The sequence below is a fragment of the Ptychodera flava genome, chromosome 6, assembly GCF_041260155.1.
Source record: "Ptychodera flava strain L36383 chromosome 6, AS_Pfla_20210202, whole genome shotgun sequence".
Classification (NCBI taxonomy): Eukaryota; Metazoa; Hemichordata; class Enteropneusta; family Ptychoderidae; genus Ptychodera; species Ptychodera flava.
In genome coordinates this window covers 6,786,299-6,799,233 of record NC_091933.1, presented here as the reverse complement: position 1 = coordinate 6,799,233, position 12,935 = coordinate 6,786,299, and the positions used below count along the sequence as shown (strand labels likewise).

The window sequence follows — 12,935 nt, the reverse complement described above, 5'->3', positions numbered from 1 at the left end:
TGAAGTCTGCCATCCAAGACAATGCAAGATGCGTATTGGCGTCTTGATGAGTCAGACTCACTTCCTCTTCACACCTGAATGACTTTTGTATTGTGTAAGATGCAAATTTCTCTCAAGAATTCTGTTATTTGAGCCCAAATGGCTTCTGATATGTCAAATTTTAAGTAACTCTGAGAAAGCTCAAATTCCCAACGCACCTTATCGTGTCACCTGGAATCTCTTTTCGCCACAAGTAACAGAATGAACCATGGTCGCTGCTTCTGAGGTGTAATTTGTATTCACTCCTCAGAATCTGAAATTCAAGTGTCAAACATGAAACAGGAGATGCTTATTGCGACACCATAGCCGGCCAAATTTGACCAAGTGCCCTTTACACATGCAATAATTCCATTTGTTGTAATGGTAAGAGATGAAGCTACATTTGTGGTTAAATCACTCCTAGTGTGAAAATTGTGGTCGATGTCAAGAACCACACCTGTCTAAACAGAGCAAGAGTTCTTTGTCTTGGAAGCCATTATTTCGACTGAAGTAAAATTTTGGAATTGAATCCTGGAAAAAGAGAATGAGAAATTCATGGTTGTAAACTTCAAATACACAAATGAAACAAACATTTAATAAGAGTGTCTTTGCTTATGTATAAGTTTCCCTGATATTCTTATTTGTCGATACATAAAGGGGAATGGCAGCAAATTTGAATGAGTCTATGAGAAGTTTGTTTTACATTGTATAGCCATGACTGTTGCAATATTCTTGAAATTCCACACCATGTTCATTTTGATAAATTTTGTACACCAAAGTTACAGGTTCGAAAATGTTGACGTCATCCCATCAAAAAGCTCAAGTAAGACTCATCAATGTTTAGGATAGAAGACTCCAAAAATGCCGAAATGAATGATTATGATGGTGTAACAAACTCAAATGACATTCAGGAAAACTGACTCAACATAGCCCAGTAATCAACCAGCATGCTGAATAATCCTAGAAATGATGGATTTAAATGGAAACATTATGCCAGGAGTTATTCAAGCATGCCAAATGTAATTTCACAATTTCCATTTAGAATTTACCCACATGAAACGAAACAGGTTGGTGTCAAACTAATGTACTAATTTTCTAAGTCTTGCAGCCATGGGGCAAAAACTCTGGGAAATTTATAGTTGTGTAAAATTGCCAGCAGATTTGTAATAAAAGAGAATGACTGATTTTTTCACACACTGTAAAATTTCTTAAACAGTTTATAGTATAGACTCACAACAGAGAATTCCAGGGTTTTCATTTGAGAAACTCATAAAGTTACTGATGGAACTTTCACTGTAAAGTCTCTCAGCAAGCGTGAAATTTTCATTAACTTTATGAAACATTGAAAACCCCATGACATTTGCCAAATTGTATGCCACAGCTAGCCATTCCAGTTGACAGATAATGAAATATATATCAACTTAATAATGCAAAGCCCTCAGAATGATCAGAAAGGTTGATGTATTTGGCTAAACTAGCATTGATCTTTCCCGGTTTGAAAAACTTTGTCTGAAAAAGAGTGTTATCAGGCATAAGTACAAACTACATGTACTGATTATTTTCATCATTATTGTCACCTAAATTTTTACAAAAAGCTGACTTTATCTAATCACTGGTGAGAAAATTTTTTTTTCCTCACTGTGTTCCTAGTACGCGTGGTATTACTGGTTCTGATATACTCCTGACAGAAATACATGTAGTTTATCAGAGATTCATTCTTGTTCTGGTTCACCCAGTAGTATTAAAGGGCCAGTAATGCTAACTTTTGATGATTTTTTCACTATTTTTGTTTTTAAATGTCGACCATAATTTCTTGTTCTACTCCCGAAGTATCTTGATATACACAGTACTCAGCTTGTCAACTTAGCCTGTACATGTGTGGAGTGTGTTGTTATTGTCGACAAGTGAAATCTGGTCTGGACTAGAAGTCAAATGTAAACAATAACAGTGCATTTTACACATATAGCCGCTATATTGACAAGCTAAGTAGTGGGTATTTCAACATGCTTTTTGGCGTAGAATAAGATTTTGCAATTGACTCACAAAATAAAAATAATGAAAAAATCATCAAAAGTAAGCATTACTGGCCCTTTAAGTGAACATAGGTTTGTTGCATTGTACGCCACGGTCTTCGCTGTTTCTTGTCTATTGGCAATCATCACAGTATTTGATGAAACATTGCAGGTGGATTGTAACTGACCAAGTTCAAGTGTGAGAGCGAGCAATACCTGTATATTGTTTTTTGACCATGTACCTTAAATGTTTGAATTGATTGTAAGAGTACATTAGTCACATGCGGTACTGTAGCCATATCAGCAATGGTTACTCATATGTAACCCACTGTAATTTAAAATTTACACTTTTCTCTGCTAGTCACAGGCCAGCAATCAAGCTTTAGACTTAATGAAGACCTTCAAAGTTTAATGGCATCATTAAACAGCAATAGAGTCTTTGATGTCATGAAATTAAGTTTCGGGTTATAAACCATTAGTGTCTCATAATTTGAGCTGTTGCGGTAGCCGCTGTCAGCATCTCACGGAACAAACCAGAAGTACCGCAGTTTATCTGCCAGTCTAAAGCAGACTACAATTTCAGAATAAGCTTGCTGCCAAGGAATCTCTAAATATACTCTGTGTCATGACAAAAAAAAGCCTAAGTCAGAATTGAAGCAGTCATTAGTGTTGCTGTTTTTAACACTAATAGATGTCATGGTGCTCTGAAGGTTAGGGGAATTGCATCATGGGTATGTCGAAGTGCCATCAACATGATATCATGTCAGATGTGTGCAAGTTTTAGATCCGAGTTCAGCAGGGGGAGAATGAAGGCAGACAGAACTCCTAATAATTGTCCATCATAGTCAGGTGATTAAACCTTACTTGCAAGTAAAGCACTGAGCCTCTATGATTGACTAGCAGCCTGTTCGGTTAGTCACAGAGTCTCTTGGCACAGCTATGGTTGACGCCATCTTCCGTTGGTTGACTTCCTATTGGACAAGTTGTACTCTATAATCAAACAAGTGACTTTAATCGACTTCGCCCAGTGTTCATCCAAACAAGGCCATCACAGTTCCCTAACAGACCTTGCCAACTGAAAAGCATCAAAAGGAGGTAATTTCGGAATCTTCCACTGGGCTGGTCTTACTGAGTGACTACCTAATGTAGCATATGGTATTGAATCGATATGGGCTTCCATTACAATAACTCTGCCCTCAAGCCCCTAAAACAGTTGACAATGTTCACCGGTTACTTTAACTTGTAATTCAAAACTATCGGTACCTTTTACGGTCGCTGCATTACAGGTCCATTTTGTTTCCCATGAAAGAAAAACAAAACGATGAAGGCCTTCTGCTTGTTATGAGAATGCAATGGTGTGTGTTGACTCGCGGTACTTTAAGTGAGACTTTTCATTTTGTTGTTCTTCAGCAAAAGAAAGTGTTCATCACCTTGTAAGAAGTAATATTCTGTGAAGGCTTTTGCCTGAAAACTGTTTTTGCGGCATTTTATTGCTCAAGGACCAATCAATCTGGTCTAGTCATGTAAAAGCACATTTACCACAACAGCAACCGTGTCACTTGCAGGGAATCTTCACATGCTGAAACCTTCTGTTCGTTTGTTTTTATTACCATCGCGGTAATTGTTGGTACACTGAAGCCCCAATATATTTAGGAAACCGCTGGAGATGTTGATATATACTCAAGTAATTGGCAATCAGTGTTGTTGAGACATGAAGGCGGCTGTGTCGGTGTCTGCGGGAAGCCAGTCAGTGTCTGGAAACCGGGATATTCTATTTTACACAATGGGGGTGTACAGACTATCAATTATTAAAATAAATAAAGTTGTATATTTTCAAAACTTTAATGAGTTACTCATGTACTAAAGAGGATGTGTTTCACTTTGTTATTCCCGGTTAAATGTTATGATGAAGTTCTTTCGTAAAACTGGCCTAGAAATTGATTAAATGTATTCTTTCCACCTACTTCCCGAGCGAAAATGGTATCACCACAAGTGAATAACTGACATATTAGCAGCGCGCAATCCAAAACCAGAGTTTCAAAATGTCAGCCAACCAAGAATTCCCGAGAACGTGCGAACCTCGGTAGTTCGACATTGGCTAAATGGTATGTCTATTAGATCGGTGGCAAAAGAAACGGATCTTCCTGCATCAACAGCGGCGAACATTATCAACAGATTCCGGCAAACAGGTCTCACCATTCAAGGCCGGTCAAGTGGACGTCCCCATGAAAAATCTAGACCAGAAGTCGTTGAGTACATCGAGTACCTAAAGTCAAGAAAACCGTCGATGACAGCGACTGAAATTCGAGCTGACCTACTACACAGTGGCATCTGTGATCTGAACATGTTACCGGCACACAGGACAATTTATGATATTTTTCGTCGCGATCTTAATTTTACATACAAGAAAGTGTCTCAGGTACCGAAAGAACAGCTCACCGAACGAAACATGCAACGCATTGTGCAGTATATCGACATGGTGTCAATGATGAATCCGCTAACTGTGCACTTCTTCGACGAAGCCGGAGTAAAACGGACAACTGGTAACCGAAGTTATGGTCACAGTCGGGTGGGAGAGAGGCGTTCGAAGTTCAAAGGTACACGTCTGATGTGAATTTAACCTTGAACTTGTTGCACAGTCCTTTGGGAGTATCTCATTTTAACATTATACACGGCCTTCAAACGGAATGGAAATGCTACATTTCTTCGATGAAGCACTGCAAGTTATCCGGGAAGATGGCAATCCAGCAATCAGTCCCGGCGATGTTGTGATTATGGATAACGCTGGATTCCACCACGGTGGAATAGCAGAACCAGAACTCAGAGAAATGCTCAGTCGTAGAAATGTTCGTTTGCTCTTCCAGCCACCATACTGCCCGGAGTTCAACTCATGTGAACTGTGTTTCCGACACATAAAGCATGACTTGCAGATGAACGATATTTTGGCTGTGAACCATACTGAGTTAGCTTTGATCAATGCAGTGGGCAATATAACTCCTGCTTTTTCCCGTGAATTTTTTAGACACTGTGGCTTTTCGATGTGATTTATGAACTTTAAAAAAAGCCCAAATGACACAATCGCAAAATTTTTCAAATGCAATGAATATAACTCATTGAACAAATCTGCGAAATTTACAAACCTATTCTGTAACGTGACGGTTTTCATGGCACTTCCATCCCCAGCTGTCGTGAATTTTTATTAGACCCGTCGGTTTTGAAATGTAATTTACAGTATGAGAATGTTCCAATAAAAACGGCGATGTTTATACATTCATTGTTATTGTACTCAGTGTCTGAAAAAGGGTATTGAAGGATGATTGTATATGCACTGAGAATAAATACGACAGACAATTTGTGAACAATAAAATTTATCTTTAATGAAAACGTTGATGTAAACGGCGAAGTCAACTCCAATGATACTCAGATGAATAAACTAGTAATAAATCAGTAGAAAAAACTTGATTGTCAGTAAAAATGAGAGTTTGGTCACGTTGTGGTATGACCGAAAAAAAAACTAGGGTTTTGATTTCGCCAACCCTTGAATGTTGGTACGACAAACTAAGCTTCAATCTTTCAAGTTGTCAGTATTCGGGATATTATATTACTTCAACCCTGCGAAATCAAAACCAAATAACCTACAAATCAACAACATAACAAATAAACCTATTGGGTATATAAACTGCATTGTAATTCGTTATTCGCTATCAAGGTCCTACAATCATCTTGACAATTTTCATTTAAAAGCATTTTCAAAATGAAATTTCGTATTCTACAGGCTCTACTAGGAACGCTTAAACCTTCCAGTCGGCAGGAAAAACTCAAATATCACAAAAAGGAATAAACAAAAAACAACAGCAAGAAAGTGAATTTTCGTGGGAAGCTAACACAATTCAAAACAAACGTCTTACTGGTATCATGGCAAACAGGGCGTCGATCCTCAAAATTCAGTGACGGTTTGGCGGTTCGCCTGCATGAGTCGAAAGCTTGTGCTATGTAGACTATGGAAAACTACGAACAAAACAAGTCTGAATCTAGGCATTTTGTAGGCTGTTATTATTTCACGAATGAACTTAGGACTATGTCACACAACTTTGTTCAGTTCTCCGACAACCGCTTAGCAGCTTCAAGGAGTTTTCCCACGTTGTCTTCGATGATTTCCATCGACTGCGACACAGGTATCTGGTTGTTATTCTCCGCCAGAACGCTGTTTGGTACTTCTGGAACCGGGACTACGGTATCGGCGTTGTTACCATAGAATCTCGGTGTACTTGGTGCTGTACTTGACTCCGTAGCAGCAACGGTACATGTAGGTTGTGCATATTGCATGTAGCGGGAGTTGGCGTCACCATAGTTGGGCGATACAGCTGGGAAGTATCTGGGTTGTCCTTGTTCAAGTTGACGAAGCTGTTGTGGCGCAAATGGTGCTGGACGGGTGCGATCACCAAAATTATCAGTGAACTGTACCATCGGCCCTACAGGGTGAAGGTTGTGCGGCAGATATGCGGGCGAAGAGCTGTAATAATCATTCCAGTTTGGCGTTGTCATAAGGGGAAGTCCGCGACCGTAAAGGTGGGCCCACGTTTCTCTGAATATGTCACGCCTTTGTCTACGCATGTATTTATCGTAAGCCTCTGCTTCATATTGGTGTATTCCGAACCAGAACTATCCGACGAACTTCTTTCCCTTTTATTCTTTCGACGTTTCTTTTCGCTCTGTTCTGTGTCGCAACGCCGTCCTCGTGTTTTTTCTAGATTCTGGTGAACTAGTACATTGACCACTCGAGCGAACAGGAGATGCTAAAGGCAAACAAAGTGTAAACATTTAGTTTGAAGGGATTCGTTTAGTTGTGAGTTTGATGCATTTTGACGGAAACATCACGAACTGGACATGTATGCCTACCATAACGCACAAAGAATTTCAACGTCAATTTCTAAAATACTTACATTTCAAAAGCTCTTGGAGGTAGTCAGCGGAACACTTGCTACTTGACGGAACTAGTTTCACTGAAGAATAAACACTGTTCCCGACTTCCTGCAGACGTTTGGAAAACTCTCTGCGATCGACATGCGAATCGTCGTTCTGAGGTAGTTGCTGATGTTGTTGTCATATGCTACCCGGAGAATGCCTATGTCATGTTGAAGTTCAACTTTCCCCTTTGTTGTTCGGGCCTGGTATTTTTCCGGGAAAGCTCGCATCAAACGCGGTGTTATTTCCGTTGTGAATGCCGAGATCGATTTGCTCTGAAAATCTTCTAACACTTTCAACTCTGTTTCCATCTGTGTTATCAGTTTTGCTTTCTTTGATTCTTTCTCCTTTAATTTCTTTACTTGGACAAAGTGATCTTGAGTATGTTTGTCTTTTCTCCCCGCAGTAGACGAACCCCTTGCAAGCTTCGCCCAACAAGCAACCTTCACTGTTTTTGTTACCAGTGGCGCGGTGACCGCGGCGGTGGCAGATTGCGCATGTACTCCGTGTATTTGACCCCACTGGCGATGCCTCTCTTACCGGTCTCTCCAATTCACTGCGCTGATGCTCAAGCGCTAACTTTTCATCTTTTAAAAGACAAAGTTTCTTATTTAAGCTTTCAGCTTTGGTCTCCTTCCAGTTTTTTTCGGTTTTGAACTTGTCCGTAACGGAACTGTAGGTGAGCTGTCGCCGGGGCGGTACATTACATACATCGATGTTCTGGTTCTGCTCCGGGTACGGGTCGTTGTCTCGACTTTTGACTGGCGATGGAAGGCACTCTTTCGTTTCGGTGCGTTTTTTTGCAACCATTGGAGAATAATCATCAACGACCTCTAACTTGATGCGCTTGTATTCGGCATTGGGCACTGTCTCGGAACATCGATACAGGTCGTTGATATCAAGTTCACTGTTTGACAGCGTAATGCTATCCCCTTCCTCGTTTTTATACTGAATTTGGAAATCAAAAGTTTCCAAGCTTGCAATGTTTCGCTTGATAAAATGAACGAGTTCACAGTATGTTCCCATTTTATCGCCATATATGTGACGAATTTTGCCACCACAGTATTTCACTTGAAATTGAAACATGGCTTACATGCATGGAATCTTCATGCTCTGTGAATTGAAGGATGTTCAAGTTCAGCGCGGGAGCACGTTGATTACGCGCGTTTTCTGATTGTTGATACCACTTTCAAAAAGGGGGGTATCGCAATGGACTAAAGATTTTGCATCCAAGTTGTCTTATAATATTAGCTGTACACCGTATTTACATTAAAATATGCATTAAAGAGAAGTATTAAATGAAGACAAGAACTAAGGAACAGAAATGTGATGAAATACAGTCATTTTATTTATTCACTGCTCACATTTCCCCACAATCCCCATCATAAAAATTGAATATTCCGGTTTCTGGATGGCGGTAACTCTATATCAGTTTTATTGCCGAGACCGACAGAGCCGCCTTCATGTCTCAACAACACTGATTGCTAATTACTTGAGTATATATCAACATCTCCAGCGGTTTCCCTAAATATATTGGGGCTTCAGTGTACCAACAATTACCGCGATGGCAGTAATGCAATGATTCAGATAGTTTTGTTCGTTTTATCAAATACTGAGTCGCAGGATTTTGGAATGTCCTTGACCTTGTGGTAACCAACCTTTGAGCCTTTGATTTGGTCCTACCATGGGAGAAACCAGTGTGGAGAGGATTTGATAAGGGGAGAGGATTGCTTGAAGAGGGGTTTCAAGCAATATTTTATAGAGGCCATTCATGCATTTCTTACGTACGGTACAGATTTTGTAAAACTCCTTGCTATTCAAAACTGTCCCAGACCCCTTTGCTATGCTAAGAACATTACCACTATACAAAATGACATGATCAAATTTGTTCTCTTAAATGATATTCAGAAATTGCCCTCATAAACGTAACTGCACAGTATGAGAATTCTATCTGGATGCCGCCAGTCAATGTACGACAGTGAGTGTTGCCTTTGTGAGGGCGTGAGATATTGCCATAAAATGCAATAACTGCACAAGCAGAGCAGTAAATCTTACAATTTGTAGGGCCATAAATCTGGCACATTTCCAAGGAACACTCTCACTGGAAAAACTGGCAAACAAGCAATAAATTAGCCTTCACTCTGCAAAATACTTGTGTGTCTTATATCCCGTGTAAATCTAGGATCATGTACAGAGCGTGTGTGCCTGTGTTTGCTTGACCCAGGGCACATTTACAGGGTCATCACATTTATCACGACGGTTGGCACACTTTTATTGTTTGGTCTGGTTGATTGATGCTGTTAAAAAAAAGACAAGTAACACTTAAACCACAGTTTAATACAGCCTATGGCGTATTTTCCAATGGAGAGAAGATACATGCTACAAAAGTTTCATTAAATCAAGTTTAATGCCAGTGTTGTAAATTTGTCATTACCTTAAGTAGGCAGATTTAGTTCTGTTCTCTGTTTGGCATTATCTAAAAGGATGATACTTTCGCGTTTTGCTGCCAGGCGTAATGAGGTCAAACTACATAGTGATGATTGGTTTAAAGTTAAGGCTCTAATCTGGAGATAGGTGACAGCTTATGAGACGGTTGTGTGGTATTTAACCAAAATAAAGTGCACAAGGGAAAGTGATGTAGTAATCAAGAAAAGAAGAGTATGATAATGTTTGGCATGTGAAGGAACTCACTAAGAGACAAATGTTTTTCTCATGTATTGAGAAGACAGTAGAGAGATTTGTACACATAATGTAACATATATGCCCATAGTGTTATTCTGTCTGTTTGTGTTTTATTGATCAAAAAAAGGCACTTTAAAAGTGTAATTCTTTTGAGTCATGTCTATTCTGACCCTTGTGTTTTTAACCTTATCATCCATGGACTCACAATACAATTTATCAAGAATAACCACAGTGCATTTCATGGCACTGAGTGCAGTCACCCAACAGATATGTGAACTTAACCTAGTCCAGTGTGTTCATGTTTCAATTTTTCTCCATTTTGTTTTCAGACGGCCACTTTAACCATCGATGACTGTGATTCAGCAATGGCTGTACAGTTTGGTAATGTCATTGGTAACTACACATGTGCAGCAAGTACTTCCCTGCCATACTCCTCGAAAAGCAGGTATGGATGATTTCAACCTATCACAACACTACATTTTTTTTACAGTCAAGTATTGCTGTTGTTTAGATAATTACAGTGGTCAAGTCACAAGATGATTTATCTGAATGGCGGACACTAACAATTTTCCTCACACATGACACGCTGGCGTGTCCATTTGAGACAACATCTGTCGCCAGGTGTGGAGTCATGTCAGATTTTAAAATGACAATGACAGCGATTACAATACAAATAGTGACCATTTTGTGACATTTGGATTTTAGTTATTCATGTACTGTAAAGAAATAAAACTAAACATCTAAACCTCTCTTCCGTCTTTGGTACAGGTACCTCGATCTCACTGGCCCCTTCATGTTGGGTGGCTTGGCAAGTCTGCCCGAGGACTTTCCTGTCAAAAACAAAGAGTATGTTGGCTGTATCAGGAATGTCTACATAGACCACAAACTTCTTGACCTTGACAGCTATGTGGCTGATAGCGGGACCACCAAAGGCTGCAGGGCCAAGGGGGATTTCTGTTCCAGCAACCCTTGTGACAACGGAGGCACATGCACCAATGAGTGGAATCGCTATTCCTGTGAATGCCGTGCCAACTTTGGGGGACCAAACTGTCAGGAGTGTAAGTTGTAAACTTTGCTTTTTAAATGCCCAAGACTCATTGAATCATAATGCTGAATTAAGTTTAGGGCAAAATTCTACAAATATTTCGGTGGTGAAGAACATTATATCTTGTAAAGTTTTCTCACTCTCAAAAGAGACTTTGAAAAAACCTGAGATTTTGCCTGATTTCAGTGTACAAAACATGAAATAAATCTTATACACAGCTTGAAAATGGTCAAGCCAAAACTTGAAGAAATATTATAGAGACATACTTATTGAAATGGTAAAAAATTGTGCTGTCATGTTTACCCAGCCTCAATTTGCCAAATGTCAGTCCACAGTCGACCCAAAGTGACAATGTTGCTGTGATATTGCTTGTGAAAAACAAAAGGTTCTGATTTTTTGCCTATCTTTTGTGAACAGCCAAGCCAGGTGATATCCGTTTCAATGGTGACGGTTACGTCAAGTTCCCGGGCAGCGAGACTCAGATTTCTCTGCCTTGGAGCAATACACTGATGTTCCGGACATTCTCAGAGAACGGAATGTTGATGGTGGTAGCGCCTGGAAGCTTTGCCAGGGTCAACATTGAGGTGAGTGCAACTATGGAGGTACCAGCAAAATTTTGAAATTGATTAACTTGACAAAAATAGTCAAATTGTTAATTACAAATTATTGCAATGCCATTCAAATCACATATATATGAAAGACGGGTACAAAGTAATTAATCTCTCCAATTGGATATTCCTGTTTTCCCACAAGCTGTTAAAAATAATCATTGGTTATTTGTCATATTGGCAATTTTATTCTCCTTTGTGCATAAATGTGATCACAACACTACAGTCATCCTTAGATATGAATGTGCAATCACATAATGATTGGCCAATATTCTTGATAATTACAATACCTCTATACAATAGGTGTAAGAGTATTTTTTTGTGAAATGATAACTTGTCCTCGTCTCAGCCAATTAAAAAGATTGCAACAAGTCCTTGCAAGTTGTGTTCTGAATTGTTCTGGCAAGAAAAAACTTCCATATTTTCCTTGAGAGAAAAAGTAGCAATATTCCCATGGCCATCCGAATATTTAATTGTTATATTTCAAAACAGCATAAGCTTTAGGACTATTTGTTATTTTAACTTTTGGCTGTTGTCTCTGTGTTTTACCTGTTGTTTAATTTAACATTTTGGATATTTTGGCAAGATTATCAATGGATTTCAATGATATACAGAGTTGTAAATGAGTCTCCATAACTCATCTGTATTTCCATGTTATTTTTTGTGGATAACCCGGATGGATTTCATAATGACACAGTGAACAAACTCTTTATTACAAAATTTTCCATTGCAAAGAAAGGGGATTTTATCTCCATTTCAGTAATTATTGAGTGCAATGTATTGCCATCTTAGCCTTTGGTTGTACAAATGAGACACTATAGATGAAGGGCATCGCCATCTTAATTGTATCAATCTCAACATTTTGACAATGTACAAAGGTATATGACAGGAGTTGATAATAGTGTGCAGAGAGCAGACAAGTATCAAACAAATAGCTCTTATTGCTTCTATCTGCACAGTCTCTAGCCCTGTCAATATTCCGGCTGCATCACACTTTACTTGTATTGATCGCTAACAAACAATATTCCATGTTCAGTTTGGATTGCTGTTCCAATTCCCATACCTTTGAAGTCTTGTTTTCACAGCTGCAGGGTAAGGCATTATATGGCTGGCAAAAGCTGGTGGTGGAAAATCCGATCCAGGCCTACCTAGCTTGAAAAATATCTGAAAAATAGAAAATGGTGCCTTGTTTGAAACATAATGCCCATAAAAGTTGTAAATTTTATTTCCCTGTTCAGGTTTCAATAATGTTCTCTTTCTTTGTTGTGTATTTGTTTACAGATTATCGACGGCTTTTTGCAGTATAAATTTTCTGCGGAGGTTGTGACAATTCCTGACATAAAAGTAAATGACGGTGAATGGCACTCTTTGGTCGGAGAGTGGAAAAACGACAACATTGTATTCAGCTTGGATCATGGAAAATACACGGTAAAGAGAATCACACTAGTATTTCACCCTCAGCTGTTCTAAAGTATGATTAATACCACTCAGTGTGTCAAGATGTGAATTTGTCAGTGACCATAAGTCATTGAAAGTAATGGGGCTTACGATAATTGCAGTTTTAATTGTGAAAAAAACACCGCAGAAACAATTAGGGGATATAAT

At 39.1% G+C, this 12,935-nt stretch overlaps 1 protein-coding gene across 32 annotated transcripts in view; it reads left to right on the top strand.

Annotated features, from left to right (window-relative positions):
- LOC139134737 (cadherin EGF LAG seven-pass G-type receptor 2-like) overlaps positions 1-12,935 on the top strand; it is a 102,555-nt gene that overhangs the window by 64,075 nt on the left and 25,545 nt on the right. For all 32 annotated transcript variants that reach the window (XM_070701757.1, XM_070701754.1, XM_070701753.1 and 29 more), the window contains exons 6-9: positions 10,007-10,122; positions 10,446-10,735; positions 11,140-11,306; positions 12,612-12,758. In XM_070701757.1, the coding sequence (XP_070557858.1) occupies positions 10,007-10,122; positions 10,446-10,735; positions 11,140-11,306; positions 12,612-12,758 (720 nt within the window). The remainder of the gene's footprint in view (positions 1-10,006; positions 10,123-10,445; positions 10,736-11,139; positions 11,307-12,611; positions 12,759-12,935) is intronic.